Below are 25231 nucleotides of genomic sequence, written 5' to 3' on the forward strand. Positions count from 1 at the left end.
TCAATGGTTTCCGGAAGGACGCTACATGCAAATGTTAAGACAAGGTGTTTGGTCGGAATTTCTTTGTTGTCGCGTCTAAGGATAATTGGCTTTACATCAGTCAAATTTTGATCTTTCCACCCTTCGAGGAGTTCAGCTTCTTTCAAGTCCTGAAGGTGTGCCTCTGACACGACTCCGTGTGAGCTATTCATTGATCGGTGTGGTGTAATAGAAACTGGTAGGTTACTAAACGTGACCAGACTGCCTAGCTTCTCGTACAGATTTTTTAGGGATCTCAAGAAAGTCTCCGCTTGCCATTTTTGTCACCTTATAACCTGACCCTAAGGCTTCGGTCAAATATTTGGAAACTATGAATGGTGAGATGAGGATGGCCTGTTTTGCAGCGTTCTCGCTGGGTACAACATGGCATTTCGGGTAGGTCTCTTTTGTGCGGGTCAAACATGTGCTGTAGTCTTCGGTGCGTCCCCTCTTCTGAGGGTGACGATCAAGTAGGCGGGGAAATGCGGGTGTTCCCAGGGTATTTCGGTTCGTTTTCGACAGCAATGGCGGCCACCGACCACGGAGCCCAACATGGGGACGCTGCAGAACTTAACGCGTAAGGCTGCAGGCGCTAACCGTACATTGCCACTATAACCTAATATATTATACCCAAGGGAGGGCACATACACAAGGTTAACCCTAGCCGCCCTAGGAAATTAGGAAGTCACGGAAGAGAAGAGAAGATAGGAAAGTAAAAGGCAACTGCAGATTTGCCCCGGATGGGTCAGTCCGGCGGCGCCGTCTACGTGAAGCAGAGGCCAAAGAGGTGTGTTGCCTCCGCCGGGGGGCCTTAACGGTCCGAACACCCGGCATCGGCTCAACCCCCAGGATCCCCCTTTCCCCGGACACGGCTAAGCCGCGCATGGCTACACGCGGGAGGGTCCAACCCTCGTGTGCTCGGGTACGTGGTGTCGCAACACACCAAACGCCTGCTGACGCAGACGCCCCTGCGGGGGATTTAGTTGACGTGTGCTCAATCAACTGATGCATGTTGCAATTTATGTGCACGGAAAAGTTTTGCACTCCGTACGAGCTGCGAGGCCTTCATCTACGTCACAGATATGTTTGCCTAGCGCGGAAGACTGTAATGTGCTTTGTTCCTCTATTGCATTGTAATTTGTTTATCAAAACGTGACGCACTGAAATATGTGTTTTTCATGTTTTCTTTAGCAAATTTCTTTTTATATTTTGCTAAAAGAGATGTCCTTAACGAACGTACTCTGGTGAAACATTTTGCCGGGCGCTTGTGGTATTCCCTTGTGTGCATGTGTATAGCTTTATCCAGTATTTTGTTAATAAGATCGACGTCCAAAAAGCTTTTAGCTGTCTTTGTCGTAAATTTGGGGTTTAAAGTCTGAAGATGACATTACTTTACTAACGTGTTGGTTTTGTTTAAGGCATCCTTTAGCAGTGTAACTTTTGTATCTGATGAATAACCAGACCACTGCCCATTCTCCATGTCACTGTATGGTAGTGTGGCTTGCTAGATTGTAACAAAATACAATATAGAAATGCTAAGCGTATTGCTGCAGAATAAGCCCCAAAATTATGTATTTTGTTGAAGAAGCCGTCAGTATAGACGTGGCAATTTCTTGTACCTTTTAATTTTCTACAGTAGTACATTCTGCTATGAATCTCAGTTTCGATTAGATAGGCCTTTGGGTACGCCCATAAAGTGTATGTAGTTCATTTTTTACATATTTGCGGAGCAGTGATGTATTCGCAGCTCGTCTTTTGTGAGCGCGCAAACCTTCACGCTATGCGTATACTCTCCTGCCCTAAATTATTGGGATCAAAACAGGAGCACATTTACAATTCGTCCCTACATGTTCTGTGTAGTTTCCTGCAAGAAAACATGACCTGAGAGCTGCGTTTAATCTTTTCAGATAATAGAGCTGCGAATAAACGCGTTATATACACAGAATATGCTAAGAAAACTCTTGAAAATACATTCTAATTTCATAACTTCATGAATAAATATTCAGCCTCAGGCGTGGCACCCAAGGGCCTACAGGTGAAACAAAAGCCAGCATTGGGTATAGCATCGTAGAGCATCGCAGCTTAAGCGTCAGGAGCAAATGTTGGGTCAATTAAAGCTCGCAAAAATAGAAATGTTGGAACTTGTAAAATACGACGGAAAGAAAAATTTCAAGATACAAGAGCAGCAAATAAAGATACTCAAGCGTGACTATGTCCCAACGGCCACCAGCAATGACTATGCAAGTCATAATCTTGAATCCGAGACGACCGATTCTCCTGAAGCAAAGAGCGAAAAGAGCACATGGGACAATGCCTCAAATGTCATAAGCATGGCGAGTAGCCCATTGTCCAGTGAACAAATAAATCTCCTTTCGGGAAGTCTAACTTGTCCGCAGTCCCCAATGATGAATGAGTTACAATTGTTCCAAGAATTGGATGACTTCGCGAGTGATTGTACTACAGTAGAGAGGAGCCGTGATCAGCAACCTGGAATCTCAATTGAATCGAATGCTTGCTCTTTAATGGCGAAAGGGCCAGGTATGGTTAAAAAGCGCCATGCCCATGGTGATAAGTTCGTAGTGTAGTTATGAGTTATATGAAGCTGATGTGAAGAGGGTGTAAAGGGGCCTTAAACATGGTCGCTCTAAAGCGCGTAAATCTATGTGTAATAACATTAGGCCGGTGAGAAATGACGTGTACTATGAGGATTAAGATGCATTGCGATGAAGGAGACGATATAGAAAAATTGTCTGATGATAAATTGGCTAGAGCACCACTGCCTCGTTAGAGCACTTGAGACACAAGGGCCTGCAGGCACGTGCTAGAATATAGTGCTTTATCACAGCGGCACCCGCTGAAGAGAGGAACCACTACGAATGTATGGAATTAATAACATGTAGAACAACATAATCGAAGACACCGAGGACTCCATTGATGGCAAAAAGCGGTTCTTTACCACTAAACATTGCCGCGTGAAGTGGAATACATTAGCGGTACGGCAGAGAAAATGTTTCTTTCTCTCAGCTTCGGCTTCACAACACTCCAGTAAGACGTACGGGACGGTCGGTTTCTCTCTGAATCCAACACATCTTGGAGATTCATTTCCTGTAAGTAGAAAGTTATGGGTCCCAAATGTGTGTCCTATTCTGAGATGACAGAATAGGACATCTGTTGGCCGTGAATTTGTTACGGAGGGCCGGAAACCTAACCGTGGTTTTATAACGCGCAGTTTATTATTTATTTCTGCGTACCACATGCGTTGCAGTACTTTCGCAGTTTCTTTCGTAAAAAAGGTTTCAGGTCTGTGACAGTGGCAGCAGCTGTAGGAATATTAGCTAGTGATGTGAACGATGCGGCCATTTTGTCAGCTAGTTCATTACCCTCAATGCCTGTATGGACAGGTACCCAGTATATTACATGTCTATGTGACAAATAAATGTTGCATAAGAGTGAGTAAACCTAAATGAAAGCAGCATTAGTAGGCTTTTGTAAAGAAATGAACGATTTTACAAGACTTAACGAGTCTGTGAATATTATTGCTCTCTCAAGTTTTAATTTCTTTATATGTTTTACTGCAGAAAGTACTGCATAGGCTTCGGCAGTGAAGATATTTGCTAGCGGGTTCAATACGACATATTTAGAAAAAGAGGGACCAACAGCTGCATGAGATACGCCAGAATGTGATTTTGAGAGCTCTGTGTAGAGTTCAGAGCAGCTGTACTCCGATTGAAGTTCACAGAAATGCATAACCATTTCGGGGTCAGGATCGTGCTTTGTCACTTCTACAAAGAATACATCGCATTCTCTTACCTGCCACTCTCAGGGCGGTAGTAGCTTAGCTGGAGGCATTAGGCGATGTTCGAGAATTGCGACATCCATTTCTTCGCTAATGTCTCTTACACGCAGTGACAAAGGTAGTCTCATAGAGGGTCTATTACGAAAAAGTGTTCCACACGTCAAATCATTACCTATTGTGAAAGACGGATGTTACTTATAAGAGCGCACTTCGCGGAAATAGGTGAAGCTTATGTATCTTCCTGAAAATGGATTGACCATACATCTGACTCTACATATTGGATTTCGACAGGTCTTCTTCTAAATGCGCCACTGGCCAGACGGATACGCAGATGGTGGGCAGGGTCTAGCATCTACAGCGCGCTCGTGGCAGCAGTTTCACATACCACAGCACCGTAGTCTAATCCTCATCAAATGAAGCTCCTCTAAAGATTCAATAAACACTTTCTGTCGCTACCCCATGTTGTTTGTGATAGGATTTTAGGTTATATGTTTTTAGACATTCGTCTTCAAGATATTTTATGTGCGGAAAGAAAGTAAACTTTCAGTCAAGTATAACACCTAGGAATTTGTGTGCTTTGTTCACAGGTATTTGTTGCCCATATATTTCGGCAACGGGATCTGCAGCAGGCCCTTTCTTCCTGGTGAAGTGAACGCAACAACTTTTGTTGGGGCTGCATTTGAACCCGTTTTCGACTGCCCTATTAGAAACTTTGTTCAAGCAATGTTACGCTTGTCTCTCGCAGACTGCTATGTTGCAGGAATTGAAACCTACTTCTATGTCGTCTATGTAGACGGAAAAAAATAGATGCTGGCGATGCTTTACAAAGCGTCTACGCTTTAATAACAAAGAGCGTGCAACTCAGTACGCCTCCACGGGGTACCCCAGTTTCCTGTGTAAATGCACGTGACTGTGCATTACCTATTTTCACCTGGAATGCACGGTCCTGTAGGTAGCTCTGTATAATGTTTAACACAGTGCCGCGGATGTCCAGCGAACATAGGTCGCGGAGGATTCAGTAGCACCAAGTTGTATCGTATGCCTTTTCCATGTCTACAAACACGGATAAGAAGGATTGTTTATGCACGAAGGCTTCGCATATGTTCGCGTCGATGCGAACTACATGGTCGCTTCTAGATCGTCCTACTCTAACACCGCACTCATATGGATCAAGAAATTTATTTAATTCATGGAACTGTATTAGTTGACGGTTTATCATTTCTTCAAAAAGCTTGCATATACAACTTGTGAGGGCAATTGGGTGGTAACTTGTTACTAATGTGGGGTCTTTGCCATGTTACGGAATCGGAATGACAAGGGCTTCTTTCCATGCGGTAGGGAGGCACCCCGCCTCCAATATAGCATTAAAAAGTGCTAGCAGAGGAATTTGAGTATCACTGGGGAGGCGTTTAATCCTGTCGTACATGACGCTATCAGGTCCAGGTGCAGAGCTCTAACATGGAGTCAGGGAGGCTCTCAACTTAGGCTCGACAAGCGGCTGTCTTTGTCCGCACAGACATTCCGCAAACGCAGATTGGCACTTCTCAATAGTCGAAAGCGAAATGCAGTGCTGGTGTCGGTATACATGCGCCCTGAAGTTAGCTCCCGTACACGCGCTTCATTCACGTGCATTCGCGCTTTGCGGAGACGCTACCCAAACGACGACTTCCTGATAGGTGGCGATTTCAACGCCAAGCATCCGCAGTGGGGCTATGACTATCACACGCTCCGGGGAACAGCCCTCGCAGATGCCACGGAGTGAGCTGACTTAGTGCCCGCAAATGACACCGACAACCCCACCCGCGCCGCCCTGCATAGTGGGCAACGTAACACGACCCCGGACCTGACGTTATCCACACCAGCCTACGTGAAAGACTGGCGATGCGATCCGGACGCCTGGGGCAGCGACCACCATCCACTGTGGATTACTTTGAACGAGGGACGAAAGCGTGCGGCCGGGCGCACTGTGTGCACGATCAGATCGGATGCCTACAGAAGAGCATTTGCGGAGCAACCCAAGACTTCATCCGTACGGGACCGGGCGTCACGCGCCCTGCGCAAGGCCAATATTGAGACTGAGGTGAGAGCTGATGCTCCGGCGCCGGACATACACATGCTAAACCTTTGGGATGCGCGCAAGCGAGCACAGCTGACGTACGAAGCAAATGGCCGACGACATCGCGACCGTGTGCGACTTCGACGTCGCACTGCCATCGCTAGAAGATACGCCAAGCGCCTGTTCCGGAAACGTTGGAGCCAGCACTGCTCATCATTCAACGAAAGAACTGGCCTGCACAAGGTGTGGTACACGTTGAAGGCTATGACAGGTCAGCGTAAAACACGCAGCGCTATTTCAAACGTCTTGCTCAAAACTAGCCAGTCAGTCAGCCAACTCCAAGATGATGCCGCGAACACGTTTTTTCCCCAACCGTTGACGCCCCCGAACGTCGACATTTACCGGAAAACGCCGCCAGTGACCGATGAGAGCATCCAGGCCCCATTCTCACTCTTCGAGCTGGAAGAGGCACTTTCTTCCATCAACGCGCGCAGCGCGCCAGGTTATGACGGGATGACGTGGGCGGCTCTAAGGAATCTGGAAGAATACGCAAAAAAGCAACTTCTCGAGGAGATTAACGAAGTGTGGATCAACGGTGAAATCCCGGCAGGATGGAAGCATTCGATAGTCACACCCATACCGAAACCAAACAGCCAGATGTACTGTCGAACATGCGCCCTGTATCTCTCACACTTACTACGTGTAAGGTGGCGGAGCGAATGGCCTTGACACGCATATCTCACTTTCTAGAAACAGGGGGTCACGTTCATCTAGCACAGACAGGGTTTAGACCAAACCTTGGCACTTATGACAGCCTCCTACTTGTGAGGGAGGGTGTACTGCGCCGAAAGCCAGTCGTTCGCTCAAAGCGACACCCGAGCGTCCTGGTGGCGGTGGACCTCCGTAGAGTTTTTGACACTGTGACGCATGAGGCAATCATTGAGGCAGCTGAGAGGCACGGAATCACGGGCCGCCCCCTCAACTTTGTGCGTTCCTTCCTTCAAGATCGCACTTTTTCCATACGGGTAGACGGAGAGGTCGGGAAGGTTTACCCAAACATAGTGGGAGTCCCACAAGGTTCCATAATATCACCCCTCCTCTTTAATTTCACTATGATAGGCCTGGCTGAGCGACTGGGCTTCACTTCATTTCCGAACTGGGCTTCACAATTTACGCAGATGACATCACGTTATGGACTGCATCACGACCAATTGATGAGCAGCAGGAGACCCTGCAGGCGGCACTTGACGTTATTGACCACTACCTGCCACAAACTGGCATGTGGCCATCTCCAGAGAAGACAACCTATGTGGTGATCCGAGGTTCAACGCAGGACGAAGCAGCCCTCACGCTCACTCTCGCAGGCAAAACGCTGCAGCGAGCGGAAAAATCAGTGCGCGTTCTCGGGATACCTAATGACCGCACAGGCACAGCGGATGCGTGGCTCGCAGACCTTCGTCGGACATGGCACAACACTCTGCACCTCATAAAACGAATCCGTTTCCGCATGGGCGGTGCTGGTACCGACGTATGCCGAAAGCTTGTTAGTGCTTTCCTGACATCCCGAGCGATACACGGAGCGCGCTGTTATGACCTGCTTGCTCGGCACAGGACACAGCTAGAGGTACTCCACAGATCATCTCTCCGTGTTATCACAGGGCTACTGAAACACACACGTGTCGAGGAACTATATCGCTATTCGAAGTTGCCTACCCTCCGTGCAACCATCGAAGCATCGAAGGCAGGACACGAGGAACGCCTGAGGCACACCAGACAAGGCGGGACTCTACTGGCCTACATGGGAAAGGACATATCAACGTTGCCACAACTGCCATCCGACATCTCACCGCGGGATGACATTGCTGTCGTCAACACTACGCCAACGCCCCGAAACATGGGCGTCCAACATGCGCACCGCCGGGCAGCATTCGCTGCGCGTCATGTGCAGACATTGGCAGACGCACCGCCAAGCCATGAACAAGTGTACACTGACGCAGCTTTCGACCCACGCACCAGCGAAAGAGCAGTCGCCTACCACGTAGTGGGTTCTTGTGAGACACATTCTAGCTTTACAACTGCTGATGCTGACGACCCAATGGAGCTTGAACTCCGCGCAATAGTCTGGGCATTAGATAGAGTTTCAAGCACCACGCAAGCAAAACACATCGATATATTCACCGACTCTCAGTATGCGCTGCATGCCTGCAATTCGCGCCACACAGCATCATCGGAAGTACTCCTCCTCAAGCAGGCCTTCAGGCGTGCGGAGGCCCACGGGGTCACTGTAACACTTCATTGGATCCCTGGTCACCAGGGCATCGAGGGAAATGAGAGAGCCCATGAGGCGGCGCGCGCCCTTCTTTCCAACCGCGTCGTCTCCCTGGATCCTTCAGAAACCCTCACAACCAGCACAAGCAACACCAATGGAGCCCCGTATGACCCAGACAGCTCTGAGAGCAGAAGCCAACCGACGCAAGACGGAACTCCGTGCGAGTGTGCCCTCAGAGTCAGACCCACTTCCAGAGGGTCTTCCCAGGTCGGGGCAGGTGCTGCTCAATAGGCTCCGTTCCGGCTTCGTCCTCACACCGGATGTGCTTGGAGCGGTGGCGGCAGTATCGGCCACGCCGGGAAAGACGCCCTCCATCTCCGTCTCCCAACTCCCTTCCATCGCAGGAACCCGGCAATCCCACAGCCTCCGCAGACCAAGAAGCGCTTCAGGCGCAACACAGGTGCCCTGACTGCGACATGGCCACGCATCCGCAGCCCATCTGTTTTGGGAGTGCCAGCGACACGCTCAGCAGCGGGACCACCACCTGAAGGCGGTGCGAGTGTCGTCCTACGAGGAGTGGATTAGACCGGCAACTGGCTCGATGGATACCGACAGGCTCGTTCTGGACTCGCTCTTGGCTTTCGCCAAGGACGCGCAGCTTCTAGGACGGCTCTGAACACGCCTGCCCCCTCCTCTTCCTATTCCCCGTTATATGCCTTCGCGCCATCCCTTAATAAATACATTTTGTCATCATCATCGTTCACTAGGGGCAACGGTTGAATTTCTTGCCTCCTTATAGTTTTCAGCCTGCCCCATACTTTAGCTTCTTGAGTATACGACTTTAGACCTGAGAGAAACCTCTGCCAGCTCGTCCTATTTGCCTGTCGTCGCGTCCTTGTTCCCTGTGATTTAAGCTGTTTAAGTTCTATTAAATTTTCCGCTGTACCACTTTCATGTAGTTTGCCCCAAGCTTCCACCAGGGGACCCGTCTTTTGAATGAAGTGCTTCTTGTTTGAGGAAGGAACTTTTCAGAGGCGTCAATGATAAAAGCGGCCAAGTATGAAACAGCAGGATCTATACTAAGATTATCTATAAAATCCCGTTATATTCGGGTGGATTCCCAAAAGCATTCACAGTCAGCTGAGGCCAGTTTCCAACGAGGGAAGTGTGGAGGGAAGTGATGCTTGTTTACGAAGTTCAGCGTTACTGGGAAGTGATCATTTGCGAATGGATATTTAATTACACGCCCTTTTAAATCAGGGAAGCTAGGAGCTGAGCCGGTCGCCAGGTCTATTGACGATTATGAGTTCATCATCTTCATCATCAGCCTAGTTACGCCCACAGCAGGGCAAAGGCCTCTCCCATACTTCTCCAACTACCCCGGTCATGTACTAATTGTGGCCATGTTGTCCCTGCAAACGTCTTAATGTCATCCGCCCACCTAACTTTCTGCCGCCCCCTGCTACGCATCCCTTCCCTTGGAATCCAGTCCGTAACCCTTAGTGACCATCGGTTATCTTCCCTCCTCATTACATGTCCGGCCCATGCCCATTTCTTTTCCTTGATTTCAACTAAGATGTCGTTTACCCGCGTTTGTTGCCTCACCCAATCTGCTCGTTTCTTATCCCTTAACGTCACACCCATCATTCTTCTTTCCATAGCTCGTTGCGTCGTCCTCAATTTCAGCAGAACCCTTTTCGTAAGCCTCCAGGTTTCTGCCCAATATGTGAGTACTGGTAACACACAGCTGTTATACACTTTCCTTTTGAGGGATAGTGGCAACCTGCTGTTCATGATTTGAGAATGCCTGCCAAACGCACCCCAGCCCATTCTTATTCTTCTGGTTATTTCAGTCTCATGATCCGGATCCGTGGTCACTACCTGCCCTAAGTAGATGTATTCCCTTACCACTTCCAGTGCTTCGCTACCTATCGTAAACTGCTGTTCTCTTCCGAGACTGTTAAACAATACTTTAGTTTTCTGCAGATTAATTTTCAGACCCACCCTTCTGCTTTGCCTCTCCAGGTCAGTGAGCATGCATTGCAATTGGCCTCCTGAGTTACTAAGCAAGGCAATATCATCAGCGAATCGCAAGTTGCTAAGGTATTCTCCATCAACTTTTATCCCCAATTCTTCCCACTCCAGGCCTCTGAATACCTCCTGTAAACATGCTGTGAATAGCATTGGAGATATCGTATCTCCCTGTCTGACACCTTTCTTTATAGGGATTTTGTTGCTTTCTTTGTGGAGGACTACGGTGGCTGTGGAGCCGCTATAGATACCTTCCAGTATCTTTACATATGGCTCGTCTACACCCTGATTCCGTAATGCCTCCATGACTGCTGAGGTTTCGACTGAATCAAACGCTTTCTCGTAAGCAATGAAAGCTATATATAAGGGTTGGTTATATTCTGCACATTTCTCTATCACTTGATTGATAGTGTGAATATGGTCTATTGTTGAGTAGCCTTTACGGAATCCTGCCTGGTCCTTTGGTTGACAGAAGTCTAAGGTGTTCCTAATTCTACTTGCGATTAGCTTAGTAAATACTTTATAGGCAACGGATAGTAAGCTGATCGGTCTATAATTTTTCAAGTCTTTGGCGTCCCCTTTCTTATGGATTAGGATTATGTTAGCGTTCTTCCAAGATTCCGGTACGCTCGAGGTTATGAGGCATTGCGTATACAGGGTGGCCAGTTTCTCTAGAACAATCTGACCACCATCCTTCAACAAATCTGCTGTTACCTGATCCTCCCCAGCTGCCTTCCCCCTTTGCATAGCTCCTAAGGCTTTCTTCTTCTGGCGTTACCTGTGGGATTTCGAATTCCTCTAGGCTATTCTCTCTTCCACTATCGTCGTGGGTGCCACTGGTACAGTATAAATCTCTATAGAACTCCTCAGCCACTTGAACTATCTCATCCATATTAGTAACGATATTGCCGGCTTTGTCTCTTAACGCACACATCTGATTCTTGCCTATTCCTAGTTTCTTTTTCACTGTTTTTAGGCTTCCTTCACTGTTTTTAGGCTTCCTCCGTTTCTGAGAGCCTGTTCAATTCTATCCATATTATAGTTCCTGATGTCCGCTGTCTTACGCTTGTTGATTAACTTAGAAAGTTTTGCCAGTTCTATTCTAGCTGTAGGGTTAGAGGCTTTCATACATTGGCGTTTCTTGATCAGATCTTTCGTCTCCTGCGATAGCTTACTGGTTTCCTGTCTAACGGCGTTACCACCGACTTCTATTGCGCACTCCTTAATGATGCCCATGAGATAGTCGTTCATTGCTTCAACACTAAGGTCCTCTTCCTAAATTAAAGCCGAATACCTGTTCTGTAGCTTGATCCGGAATTCCTCTAGTTTCCCTCTTACCGCTAACTCATTGACTGGCTTCCTGTGTACCAGTTTCTTCCGTTCCCTCCTCAAGTCTAGCCTAATTCGAGTTCTTACCATCCTATGGTCACTGCAGCGTACCTTGCCGAGCACGTCTACATCTTGTATGATGCCAGGGTTCGCGCAGAGTATGAAGTCGATTTCATTTCTAGTCTCACCATTCGGGCTCCTCCACGTCCACTTTCGACTAACCCGCTTGCGGAAAAGGTGTTCATTATCCGCATATTATTCTGTTGTGCAAACTCTACTAATAATTCTCCTCTGCTATTCCTAGAGCCTATGCCATATTCCCCACTGACTTGTCTCCAGCCTGCTTCTTGCCTACCCTGGCATTGAAGTCGCCCATCAGTATAGTGTATTTTGTTTTGACTTTACCATCGCCGATTCCACGTCTTCATAAAAGCTTTCGACTTCCTGGTCATTATGACTGCATGTAGGGGCATAGACTTGTACCACCTTCAATTTGTACCTCTTATTAAGTTTCACAACAAGACCTGCCACCCTCTCGTTAATGCTATAGAATTCCTGTATGTTACCAGCTATTTCCTTATTAATCAGGAATCCGACTCCTAGTTCTCGTCTCTCCGCTAAGCCCCGGTAACACAGTACATGACCGCTTTTTAGCACTGTATATGCTTCTTTTGTCCTCCTAACCTCACTGAGCCCTATTATATCCCATTTACTACCCTCTAATTCCTCCAATAACACTGCTAGACCCGCCTCACTAGATAGCGTTCTAACGTTAAACGTTGCCAGGTTCAGATTCCAATGGCGGCCTGTTATGTGGATTATAATACGTTGGTTCTTTCTTATTAAAGAGGCACGCGCCCAAGGTTAAAAGGTGATTTTCAATGAGTCGACCTCTCGTGTCGTATCCTGAGTCTCCCCACAACGTGTTATGAGCGTTAAACTCTCCCACGAGTATAAGGTTAGGAAAGCTGATCAATAAGATTATAAAAGACTGTCTTTTCGAGATGATGGCTCGGGGGTATATAAATGATACATACACTGACCAACTTATTAAAAACTTGGAGGACGCTTAAGCTTCGCCTTCAAGAGTGGAACGCGATAGCGTTATCGCACCCCGTTAGCACCGCCCGCTCATTCGCTCGGCATGCTCTTGAGTCACACACAGCGTTCGGCGCGGCAACGAAACGTGCGCCTGAGCAAGCGGAACGTACCAAAGAACTCGGTGTTTCGGAGGGAGAAAAGATCTACGCGAGCCAAACGTCGTGATCGGCACGGAGAGCTGATCCGCGACGCGCCATGAAGGCGGACGCGATCATGGGGCTGACGCCTCGATGGTATCGTCCTCTATCTTGCTTGGGAGCACCACGCAGACGCATGACTCCTCGGAAGCAGCTCGGCACACATCGCAGGGGATGCTTTGTCATCAGACGCGCTACGGCGCAGCGATCACGTCAGAGCATCCCGCATCGGTCGCTGCGCCTAGGAATCGCGCTGAGAGCTGAAAAAGGAGCCGCGTCGCCTAAACTGGAGGGTTCGAGTGATGCACGCTGGAAGTTAGAAGGAGAGAGAGCGAGAAAACTTATCAAACGCAAGGGATTGGGGAATCCTTGCACCGGTCTCCGCGCGGCCCGAAAAGAAGAAGCGGGCGAGTGGCGCGCCACGTGTCGGGGCAGCGCCGCACATTACGAGGAGGGCGTCTTCTGTGTTTGCCGCAAGATGGCTCTGCGTGTGCGCACAGCGCAGAAGAAATGTAGCGGGAACGTACTTCGCTACTCGTGTAACTGCGACTTCTGTAATTTACATGGTCATAATTACCTATATACACCGCAGTATAAGTTTCTACAGACCGTTGCAAAGGCAACACCGCATTCACTAGAGGCGGCTTTTATCCCGCTTTAATTCATCGAACTTTGCCCATCTTTGCCTGCTCACTGCGTGTGGGTCGGCAGCCGCCTGAAGCCGTTGTGTCGCTGCCCCCTCACGCGTCACATCGGCAAAGGTGTTCTTTGGCAGGTATCAATCCCGCTTGCGTGCCTCCTTGAATGATATATTCTCTGATTGTTACTTTCTTCCAAGACGGACATGACCGCGAGTATGCAGCGTGTGCTACCCATCCAGTCACACAGCGGAGAAAGCCTTTCACATGATTCAGAGGGTGGTGGTGGTGGTAACAACTTTATTGAGATTCTGCTCAGTTATCTGGCAGGCCGAGTCCTAGGATGGCCCTCACGAGGAGCGACCCTTTCGGCCCAGGCAACGAGGGCTTTTTGTCGTTTTCCATCCGGCGTTCTGAGCAGCTCCTCCACGTCTGTTGTGAGGGAGCTGGCAGGAGCGACCTGGGAGGGGGTAAGCCCTCGCACCCCCAAAGAATGTGATTTTGGGTAGCCAATGTTTGATTTGCGCAATTTTGACATATTGGGTTCCATTGCCCGTTGGTAATTATGGATAGCCAATGTGGGTTGGGGAACGATTTAGTTTGGATTCGACGCAGGATCGAGGCTTGCGCTCGCGTGAGGCTTGCGTTTGGAGGCGGGTAAATTCGCCTTTTTTGCTTGTAATTGTTTGTTATTTCCTGGTATGTCGTCGGTGCCTCATCCATGGGATCCGAGTCTGAGGGGCACATCTCCGGTTGATTAGACCTCGGGCTACCCAGTGCGCCTCCTCATTCCCTTGATTCCCCGAATGGGCAGGGACCCATACGAGTTCAACAGTGTTTTCATTATTAAAGTCCCGTAGGACTCGCGCTGCACATACGCCTATGCTGCCTCTCGAAAAGTTGACTATTGCCCTTTTGGAGTCGCTTATGATTGTTTGCACGGAGGGATTCATGATGGCCAAAGCAATGGCAGTCTCTTCCGCTTCCACGGTGGACGCTGTTTTTATGGTCGCGGCGTTGAGGATACTTCCCTCTCCGGTCACGACGCTCACTACCTAAGTTTGGTGATTTTGCTTTGCTGCATCGACATAAGCGGTGTGCTGGTTGTTTTGGTACCTTTCCTGAAGGGCCTTGGCTCTGGCAGACCGCCTCTTGTCGTGTCTCCCAGAGAGCATGTTCTTGGGTAATGGTTTTATAACCAAACGGCTTTTGACCGCACCGAGTAATGTTGTTCTTCCTGCTGAATTCATAACGGGATTCAGCCCGAGTTTACTTAGAATAACTCTGCCAGTTGCGGTGCGGGAGAGTCGTTCACGTTGGGCTGTTTTATGGGCCTCCACGAGTTCGTCTAGGGTATTGTATATACCTAGCTCAAGTAATCGTTCAGTGTTCGCATACCTCGGGAGACCAAGGGCAGCTTTATGAGCTGTGCGAATGACGCTGTTAACCTTTTCCTTGTCAGAAAGGCGTAGGTGGTAGTAAGGGAAGGAATACACGACGCGACTGATCAGGAAAGCCTGCGTCAAAATGGCAGATATCAGCCTCCTTCATACCGCGGGTGTCGTGTGGCTACTCGTCTGATTAGGCCACATATTTGGCGGGCTGTCATCCGTAATCGGACAATCGCCTCAGAATTATGGGTGTTATGTTGAATTAACATGCCCAGGACTCTTAGGTACTCGTTAGCGCTGCATTTCGCACAAGTCTGACATCCTCGGCACTTCTGTGAACTGTGTTCGAATCGCTGGCACTTGAACCGTCAAAAAGGATTCGGGATGTACAGTCTCACTCTGATTTTCACAAACCCTGTCTCGATAGTGTCGGGTAGATTGACTGAGCCAAATATAAATATTAGGCGCTTGGTATCCATTTCTTGTCCGTCACGCCTTATCGGAATTATTTTGACATTGATCACGTTCTAATCATTCCAACCGTATAGAAGTTCGCCTTCAGACAATTCTAACAGATCAGCATCGGAGGCAATGCCGTGGGTAGTATCATTGTGCGGTGGGGCGTCACTGTTAGTGGAACACCCCCAAAAGGTACAAGTTTGGACAGTTTTTCATGTTGTTTCTGAACTCGGAGCTCTAGGAGAAGGTCACCATTAGCAATTTTGATGCTTTGTATCCCGGACCGGAAACTTCCGTCAAAGATTTCAAGACTACGAAGTGTGATATCATTCTTACCGTCTTCTCAGGCTTATCAGAGGGGATTACATGAAAGCGGGGAAAGTCCTGTGTACGATTGCCATAAAACTTTGACATCTAGCTGCGCCCTCGTTTCTGAGGGCGATCAGGAAGTGGCGGAGAAAGAAGTTCCCACGAAAACACATAAATATTTGGCAGCAGCGCCGACCGCCCACCACGGAACCCAACGGGGAGAACCCAACGTTATGCAAGTCTGCATAACGCCAGAGGTACGCTGTCGCTTTAACCAAATATGGTGTACCCTAGGCAGCATTTCCAACAAGTTTAAGCGTTGCCCGCAAGGATAATAATAATAATATATGGGGTTTTACGTGCCAAAACCACTTTCTGATTATGAGGCACGCCGTAGTGGAGGACTCCGGAAATTTAGGACCACCTGGGGTTCTTTAACGTGCACCTAAATCTAAGTACGCGGGTGTTTTCCATTTCGCCCCGATCGAAATGCGGCCGCCGTGGCCGGGATTCGATCCCGCGACCTCGTGCTCAGCAGCCTAACACCATAGCCACTGAGCAACCACTGCGGGTAGCCGCCAAGGAGAAAGGAAGTAAATGGAAAAGAGAAGACACCAAAGGCCAGAAAGTGGGAGACAGACACGAAGACTGGAGGTGCCATCTATGTAAAGCAGAGGCCAGAGAGGTTTGTTGCCTCTGCCGGGGCCCTTTAAGGTCCAAACGCCCAGCATCGGCTCAACCACCAGGATCCCCCTTTCCGCAGACACGGCTTAGCCGCGCACGGCTACACGCGGGAGGGTCCAACCCTCATGTCTTCTGGTGCGTGATGTCGCAGCACACCAAGCACCTGCTTGCGCAGACGCCCCTGTGGTGTCTGGGCTCTCCGATAAATCATGGACACTTGGTGAGGTACGCGACAAATACTTGGCCATATACATTTGCATGGTTCAAAAAGAAATTATAAAATAATGCCAGAGGCACCGTCCTGGCCACACAACCACTCAAGTAAGAAATAGGAGGCGCTGCGAACTCTGAGTGAGAATACGACAATTGTCATTAAGGCAGCGGACAAAGGTGGCGCCGTGGTGCTACTTGACTGGAGTCTCTACATAGCCGAAAGTTTCCGTCAGTTGGCCAACTCCAACTTTCACACAGAACTCCCAAGTAAAACTACAAAGTAATTTGAAAGAGACATAAAGAACGCCCTGACCAATCTGTTTATGGCAGAGAAGATAACCGATGCGACGTTCAAAGCCTTGATAGCGCGAAACTCCGGCCCCGGCCGTTTACACTTACTACCCAAATTCCCAAAACAAACAATTGCGGCCGCCTCTCGTATCCAACAATGGAACAGCGACCGAGAAAATATCCCCTTTTATTGACATTCTCATCAAGGACATTCCATGTTCATTCTCCTCGTACATCAAAGAAACAAATCACTTCCTTCGGGAGGTTTCAAACCTGGCAGTACCGGCGAGGAGTTACACCTTGGCCGAAACATACGCACGCGCTCTTTCTCTATCTTTATCCCTTGCACGCACACACACACGCAGTACGTACGCACAGAAATCCATGCGCACACAAACAAACACCGGTTTTGATCGCACGCATGCATGCTGAAGCGCGAACACACACGTTCGTACTCTTACACATTGACACGCGTCCACGCATGCGCCTCAATTACGCAAGAGCACGGGCATATGCAATAATGCGCGTGTACGCGCACACGCGCATTCACGCATGCACACACGCATACCGTGGTTCGCGCACATGGAAATTCAAAATACCGAGGCACTCGCGCGCGCGCACATACACACAAAACATACACACTCATATACACAACCATACACATGCACGCTTCAGACGAGCGCACGCATTATATATATAGATAGATATATCTGTCCTAGCTGCCTCTCAAACACCGGCGCGTGCAGACTGATTATATACACTCCCCCTACCATTGCTCTTCCAACGGCATCTGTAATGAATCGCTGTACGATATAAATTTAGCGCTTCTTCAAATCAATGTGCCCTCTGCCGGGAGGGTGCGAAAATATTTCCTCCGGTCCTGTGTCTTCACCACCCATCCCTGACTAAAACACTGCTTGAACGTACCAGTGATGCTAGAAGTAACTATCCTCTCGAAATAGTACGTTGAAGATTTTGATCGTCGGCCGATATTTTGAAGTATAAATTTTCTTATAATTTTCCCCATTCAGTTACACATGCTCATTGCGCAAAGTTGTCAAGAGAAATTTGCAGAATTTCTCGACATTGCTCGTGACTACGACATTTGGAGCACTGACTTTTTAACGGGTTAATTGTGCAATATATTCCTCGTTCCTGCTTCTTTTCGGTTGCACATTTCTTTTGATAATTTTCAATAATTATTCAGTTTACGCGCCGTTCCGTCACGCCATTCGAGGGACATACGGGTATGTGCCGCAAGAGCTGAACATAATCATCACAATTCTGTTCAGGCCATGCATCATTCAAGCAACGAGCAAGCCCGTGGCATGTGGTGTGTTTCGCGTCCAAGCATTGGCGTGGCACCACCACCGAAACACACATTTCAAGTTTAAAAGAACTAAAATATTAAGACGTCGCCTGCCGTTTCTAAATTTAGATAATAAGTGAATAATATTGAAAACATCATTTAAATTTAGTAAGTGAACATTTTTGTTTGTTATCAGTGGAGTTACCATTACAGTCCAGGCGGCGCTAGCGTCGCCTGCGAGAACCGGCCCCATTGGTTCTTTGCGAATGTCACGAGCTTGTTTCGAACTATACCAGAAGAAGAAGAAGCAGGGGAACGGCATTTCGGATTGCACATCTTGGGCTCTGCGATTTGCGACTACAGCAAGCAAATAAGAGATGCTTCCGAGCTCTCAGGATCAAGCCGATAAGAGCAAGAGGCGACCTCGTCCTCGAAGAAACTCCGCGAGCTCCAATGGACGCGAATCTTCTCGGAGCTCCATGTCCTCTGGCGAGCTTGAAGGGACCCGCCACTGTCCGAGCTATCGCAATCAAAGAGCTCCCGCGGACGCCCCCTTGGATTCAGCTATACTGAGAGGCGCGGCCAGCGCCACCGGATCGGTCGCTCAAATTCCCAAAAACGGACCTCCTAAAAGTAAGCGAAGACTGTCGTTTTATGACGCCGTCCAGCCCTCTACACCCAACATCACAGCACCTCAGGAACAACAGGACGGTAGCACCGAACATGGCACGCGCAAACGGGGCATCGCTTCTACGACGGAAGCACCTTTTTCGGTAGGACCAGCAACCACCGATGGGCGTCCAACAAAAGCTCGAGCAGTCGCCGAAGCCGAAGGACAGCCTCCTCCAACAGAACGCCACACCTCGCAGCCGACACAGGCACTAGAGTCTGTTGCCGGCGCTCGGTCAATCACAGCGGCTGCGACATCTTCCACATCGAACAAAGAAGCAGCCGAGACAACCCTGACGGCCGAAGTCCGCAGTGCAAAGCTACCGCCTGGTACGGTTAAGGCGAGGACACGCTCCGGCTCTACCGTCACTCTGGCGGTGCCCATCGACGCGGCCTCGAGAAGCGGACACTCAGGAAAGTCGTCGACGCAAGACTCGGGGTCCCAGCGCGAAGCTTCGTTTTCGTCCTTCATTAGAGGTCTCAAGGCGTTGAGCAGAGATCGCATTGCAGAGCAGCGGGCCACGCGACGAGGAAGCAAGTCTTCGATCTGGGACTCGGAACACGTGAGCGAGCTGTTTCTTATGTGAGCCCACGCCGTAGTGCACAGGTTCAGCTGTCAGTGTGCGAGCTCTGGTAATCGAGAAGGTGTAGGATATAGTCGTTGCAATGTGCGACATATCATGGGAGTCACTGAGTTGCGAATCCTGAGCTGTATTTTTCAAAGCGAAGCTTTTTTTGCCTCTTCTCACAACTTTCCGGGAGCTGCTGCTGTGATCGCTTTTGTCGCGCGTACCGCTGGGTTTCTTGCAACTCTACCAGATGGCAATAGCCTCCGCGCATGCCTAGGGAGCCTACATGAAAGCACTGGTTTAGGGTGGTGACAGCCTTTGTAAAGGTACTTACCGCCACCAGCTAGATTAGGGGATTAAGCTTACCGACAATTTAACATATGTGGGAAGCAAAATCGCGATAAAGAAGCCCAACGGAGGACGTTTCCTGCAACCTTTGGGGACGTGAATTAATTAACTTTTACAGCGAAGCTGTTAAGGGCTACTTTTCCCACTACCGGGTCCGCATGTAGAAAAAAAAACACGACGATAGGGCAATGCTGGGCGGCCCGCGGCGGAGGTGACGCAGACGTTAAGGATCAGCGATGTATGTCGGTATTACTTCAGAACCCTACAGCACCCGATGCCTTGCCTCGCCGTCACGTTCATTTTTTTTCTTTGTAAAGCGAAGATTTCTTTCCCTCTTCTCACGATTTTCCGGGCGTTGCTGTGATGGTCGTGCCGTGAGTGCCGCTGGGTTTCTCGCAACACTACCAGATGGCGCGCCTCCGCGAATCCCGACTGGCACGGCTGTGACCGCGTTGAACAGTTTGTGCGTATGGCAGATGCTACGCTTGCTTTCCTATCCGACAGAAATGCAGGTGCTGACCAGTGGAGGTCGCGTGCTGTGCTCTGATAGTGTAAACATTACAATCGACCACAACCTGAAAACAGCCCTCGGAGCTGGCGTATTAAGCGTCTCGACAGCATGCTCGCCAGGAATGCAGAAGGAGCAGGTAAACATGCGCCAGCAAAATGGCTGCAAAGCATGCACTCAGCTTCGAGGATGCCCAGGCCCGAAAGAATGGTCGCGCGTATAAGGAGCGTCTTCGCTACGCAGCGAAACGTGGTACAGACACCGAATCTATGCATACAATGCATACATGCAATTATAATTATTGAATTACGTGCAGCTATATAATACCATTTAACACTTCTGCCACGATGCGATGTTCCATGTGAAGCAATGCTAATGACCAGTCCTCTCATGCATTATATACAATGACGCGCAACAACGTATCAAGCACACATGTCTCCCTGTGTATTCTGTGGAATACGCAGACAAACAGCAGCGGCCCACGCAGGGTAACGTGCAACCTTAACTCACCATTCTGGTATTGGTCTAAAAGCTGAAGAACTTACGCACTCGCCGGCAACATATCCGCTAATTATCGTCAATCAGAGCAATGCCCTGTAATGCCCTCGGGTCCTGAGGGTAATGAAATACATAAATAAATAAATAAAAAATAAACAAAAGCGCATACAAATCTTTGCTTATATCGATTAACACAGTGCACGGTATCCGTCGACGTTTTTTCTTTGAGGCACGGATGTACGGAAGGAGCACAGAAAATGTTTTCGAGTATGGAAATCGCGAGACAACCTCATTTTATTAGTACTTCGCTCCACACTGTGTAACTTCAGCGGCCGGTGTTATAATTGCGAGGGCTAGTATACCGACTTCTCTTTCCAGTTGGAGTGCAGCGGGGCTCGCAGTAACGAAATGTCGTTCTTCTTCTCAATCCGGTGCCTCACAAATACCCCCGATCGAGGATGCTTGTGTGAAAAGCACCACAGCGCGTGCGCCGCACTACCTGGAAGTGCTCGAAGTTGGGAGTGCATAATCAAGCACGTCGTGCCAAACCATAACGGCTGAAACCGCAGCGTTGGTGCTACTGCACCTCATTCTCGACCACAGTCTCCATTATGTCACGGCGAGTAGAACAGCTTCGCCTGGTTTGTTGACGCGACAGCTGAGTCACGCAAACACTGGCTGTAAGCATACGACAAGCAGAGGTTGAGCGCTATGGCTACGTTCGCTGGCTCGTTCCAGAAATCGCTGGCAAGATTACCGCTGCCGCATGCAAACACTGAAATTCCGGCCTATAGATCCTTGCACGACAAGCCTCTTCACCATAGCGGCACGCAATTCTGTCACAGGGGAGCCGAATAGCGAGCTAAAAATTCCAAGTAGTGTCAACGCATAAACCCGGTTTTCCTGGGTAACCCCGCCAGCGTATTTTACAATATAACACATGCTTTGCTTCCTCAGCAAAAGCACGCAAATCTACATAATGAAAATTGAGAACAACCACTGGCCTGCGTCATTATCAATGTTTCTAGGATTTGCTTCATGCCCGAACGGCAGGTGTCGGAATATTCACGTAAAAAAGCGAAAAATAATTTGAAAAGCGCATGTGCCTTCTTTCTGGTAACATACACGCGCCCTCACTTTTTCTCAGCACGTGATTTTGGTATTAGGATTGAGTGAGATATTTCTTTCGTGCTTCATTTTACAGGGGCAGCGCAGTTCACGGATAGTGGTCAGAGTAGCAGGGATACCTATCACAAAGCGGCAAATCCTCCTCATGGCCATCTTAATTTTCATAGTGACAACCGTGACAGCCGGCGTCGTCATTCTGTTGAGACGAGAGCAAGAAACTGCTCCGACAAAGCCGTACTGCATGACCAATGATTGCCTCGATCACGCCTGGCGCCTTTCCTATAAACTAAACAGCAGCCTCAATCCCTGCCAAAACTTCGGGGCTTACGTCTGTTCCGCTTGGTCCCCACCAAAGGGGTACCTTGAGCACTCTAACTCAGCCATGGATGACGTACGGAAATCTTGGTTCCCACTGTTCGAAAAAATCCTTAGAGAAGGCGCGAAGCTAATTCGGGTTGGCCACAAGCCGCTAGTCATGTACACCACATGCATGGGCGACAGTAAACAGTACGGGTCGAACGTGGATATCTTCTGGAAGTTCCTAAAGGAATGTAGACTGTCGTGGCCGGATGAGCCAGAGAAAAGTGACACCAGCGCCCTCGATGTACTGATAACGCTCGCGTTCAAGTGGCAAGTATCACTCTTCTTTCAAGTAAGACTACTGCGCTTGGGACGCGCACCGAATTGGCGTTTGACTTTAGATCCAGGCCCACTCGTACCGCTGATGTACCAGCACCATCTCACGATCAAAAATACCGGCGGATACGCCAAGTACTGGGCTGCGTTCTTCTACATCCTAAAGGGAAGCTCTGACAAGGACGCGACGATAAACCAGACACTCATAGAGAGAGCCATGGTGCTGGAAGAGGACGTCTTTAGAAGGCTCCTATTCGCCATGCGTGCAATTGGAGTCCAACAACTACTGGTGCCAATCGCCAAGATTAGATCCTACACTCCGCCTCTGGACTCGAAGCAGTGGCTAAGGGCATTAAAGCAATTAGAGCTTCAGCCTGACATGGAATCCAGCGACCAGATTCTCATAACCGACAAAAACTTCTTCCAGACCATGGCGGCCGTGATGGCCTCGTACACGGACTCACAGCTGCTGTCCCTGATTGCGTGGTCTTGCGTGCAGCTCCTGGCACCGGCAGTGGATTTGCAGCTGCTGAAGTACCGGTACGACCAAGGCGTCATACGTTACCGGCCATACTTCTGCGAACGTTTTGTCGAGACCGCCTACCGACTCCTGGTAGTTGCTCTCACCTCTGTGTCGCGCTTCTCAAGACAGGAACGCGCCGTCATCTCTGCGAACTTCGACCACCTGGTTGCAACCGCCAGCGCTTTGGTCAACGCCACAGACTGGCTGGATGCCAAGAACCGACAACTTGCATCCGTGAAGCTGGCTTCGACACGCCTGCAGCTGTGGCCCCCAGAACATTTCCTGGAGAACGAGTCACTCGACCGCATGTACGCGGCTTTTCCGAGCGCCGAATTATCGTTTGCAGAATATTGGATCCAATCGAGTCGGTCTGCCGCTGATACGTACCATGCGAGTGCCAATATCGACGTCTTGAGCTACGCGGTCAACTACGAACTGCCGTACCTCTTGTACGATGCCGCAAGTGGCGCAGTGAAGGTAGCTGTGGGTGCCATTACTCCGCCCCTGTTCTACTCTGACGGGACCAAAGCTATGTTCTACGGAGGACTCGGATTCTCCATGGCGGTGAACCTCGTCGCATCCATGGACAAACAGGGACTGCGGTGGCATCCAAACGGCACTTTCGGCGACTCCTTTTTGTCCCAGTAAGCTTCTTCAGCCTAGTTTTGCGAATGTGATGATTTTCACTTCTACATGGCAGGTTATTCCAGAACAACACAGATAGACTACTTTCCTAATATCATAGACATAACCAACCCATTATTTTTGCTACTTCGCGAAGTCACAGCTCATGGTGATGCGCTATCGTTGGCCATGACACGGTTGTTTGAACTAAGCTAGTCTTTGTAGGCAATTGTGCGAAGAAATTTCTAGAATCAGTCAGGAGCTCCTTTTGCCTGTAATAATAGACGGATGTTCCCGTATATTGATAATCGAGCTAGCTAGTTTCTGAACTGATTTATGACTTAAGAACTTTGATATCGCGATATGCTCTCAAGTACGGCCGACTGCATTTTGAAATAGCTGGGAAATGTTTACACAGTGAAGCCACCCAAACACTATACGAACTTCACGTTGTAGAAGTTATCTAAAAGCGCATTGCTCTGTCCACAATATTCAGAACTGGATGTTTTCTACCAGAATTTTTTCCGATTTTTCCGCTTTTCCGAAAGTGCTTACTTAATAATTCCAACGACAATTTAAAATGTCCTGTCTTACTTAGTGCGCTATTAACGCGGCACCTCCGTTTTGTTATAACTATCAAAGATTACACTAATATTCTTTACAGCGCCGCTTCTAGAGCCTTCGAAGACCGGGACGGCTGCCTGGCGACTGCAGAGGAGGCTCCCGTCGTCGACTCCCCCACCTATCCGACCCGACCCGGCTCCAGGAACAGCGTCTTTCCCGAGATTCCCGCGCTCGAAGTGGCCTACGCAGCGTACAGGCGTTCCATCAGCGAAAGCGACGACGACAGTCCGCAGGGTATTTCCCGGAATCTCTCGGGCGATCAGGTGTTCTTCATGACTTTGTGTTACATGACGTGCAGTCTTCCCGGAGCCGTGGGTCCGCACACGGTGGACTGCAACAAGGCTGTGAGCAATTCGGAGGCATTTGCGCGGGCTTTTCAATGCCCGTACGGATCAAAAATGAATCCCAAGAAGAAGTGCACATTCTTCACCCGATAAGTGGGGGCTGGAAAGGACCCAAATCATGCGCGATGTTTACCACGCCAGACAATATAGCTGTCACCTGGACCTTGCAATTCCTTGAAATGTGCTTGCCGTCTTCTTCAAAGCGATGGCGCTCTTTGCGTCAGGGCGTCAGCAGTGCGACTGGCACTTCGTCTACGTGCCTTGTTCTGGCGTACGACGCACTAAAATACTGACGCGTTTTGTTTGGACGTTTCATGGCGGGCGCGCAATACAAGACGCCTCTTTCGTACGTTTTTAGCGCTTTTTTGTTTTTGCTTTCTTCTTATTGCCCGTTCTTCCGCTCTCTGACTTCTTTTGCATTTGAAAGTTTTACCTTTAGTTAGCAACAGTGTGCCCATCTGGGTGTCTCAGACGTCGTAAAACATTGACGACATCTGCCGCGTTTGCGGGCTGTTTACACTTTGTTTAATTTTTGTTTGCGAAGCCGTATTCATGAACGTGTTTTCGAAGACAATGTCCAATGTATATCTTGGCTGTGCTTAAAGGGACTTTTTTTTATTTCATCTAGATTTTCTTTGTAATTCGCGGATGCCTAGCGTGTGTTTTCTATGCCCGTCTGCGCTGCACCATTGAATATCCTGCAGTTGGCTGAAGGGCACCTGGTGCACA

At 49.1% G+C, this 25231-nt stretch overlaps 1 protein-coding gene across 1 annotated transcript; it reads left to right on the plus strand.

Moving 5' to 3' along the window:
* Positions 1-22475: 22475 nt before the first annotated feature.
* On the plus strand, positions 22476-24595 carry LOC142574869 (neprilysin-4-like). The gene is made up of 2 exons (XM_075683870.1): positions 22476-23554; positions 24199-24595. Exons 1-2 carry the CDS (start codon positions 22476-22478, stop codon positions 24593-24595), a joined length of 1476 nt encoding a protein of 491 aa, XP_075539985.1.
* Positions 24596-25231: the final 636 nt, after the last annotated feature.

This window comes from Dermacentor variabilis, chromosome 3 (assembly GCF_050947875.1).
Source record: "Dermacentor variabilis isolate Ectoservices chromosome 3, ASM5094787v1, whole genome shotgun sequence".
In the NCBI taxonomy this organism is placed as follows: domain Eukaryota; kingdom Metazoa; phylum Arthropoda; class Arachnida; order Ixodida; family Ixodidae; genus Dermacentor; species Dermacentor variabilis.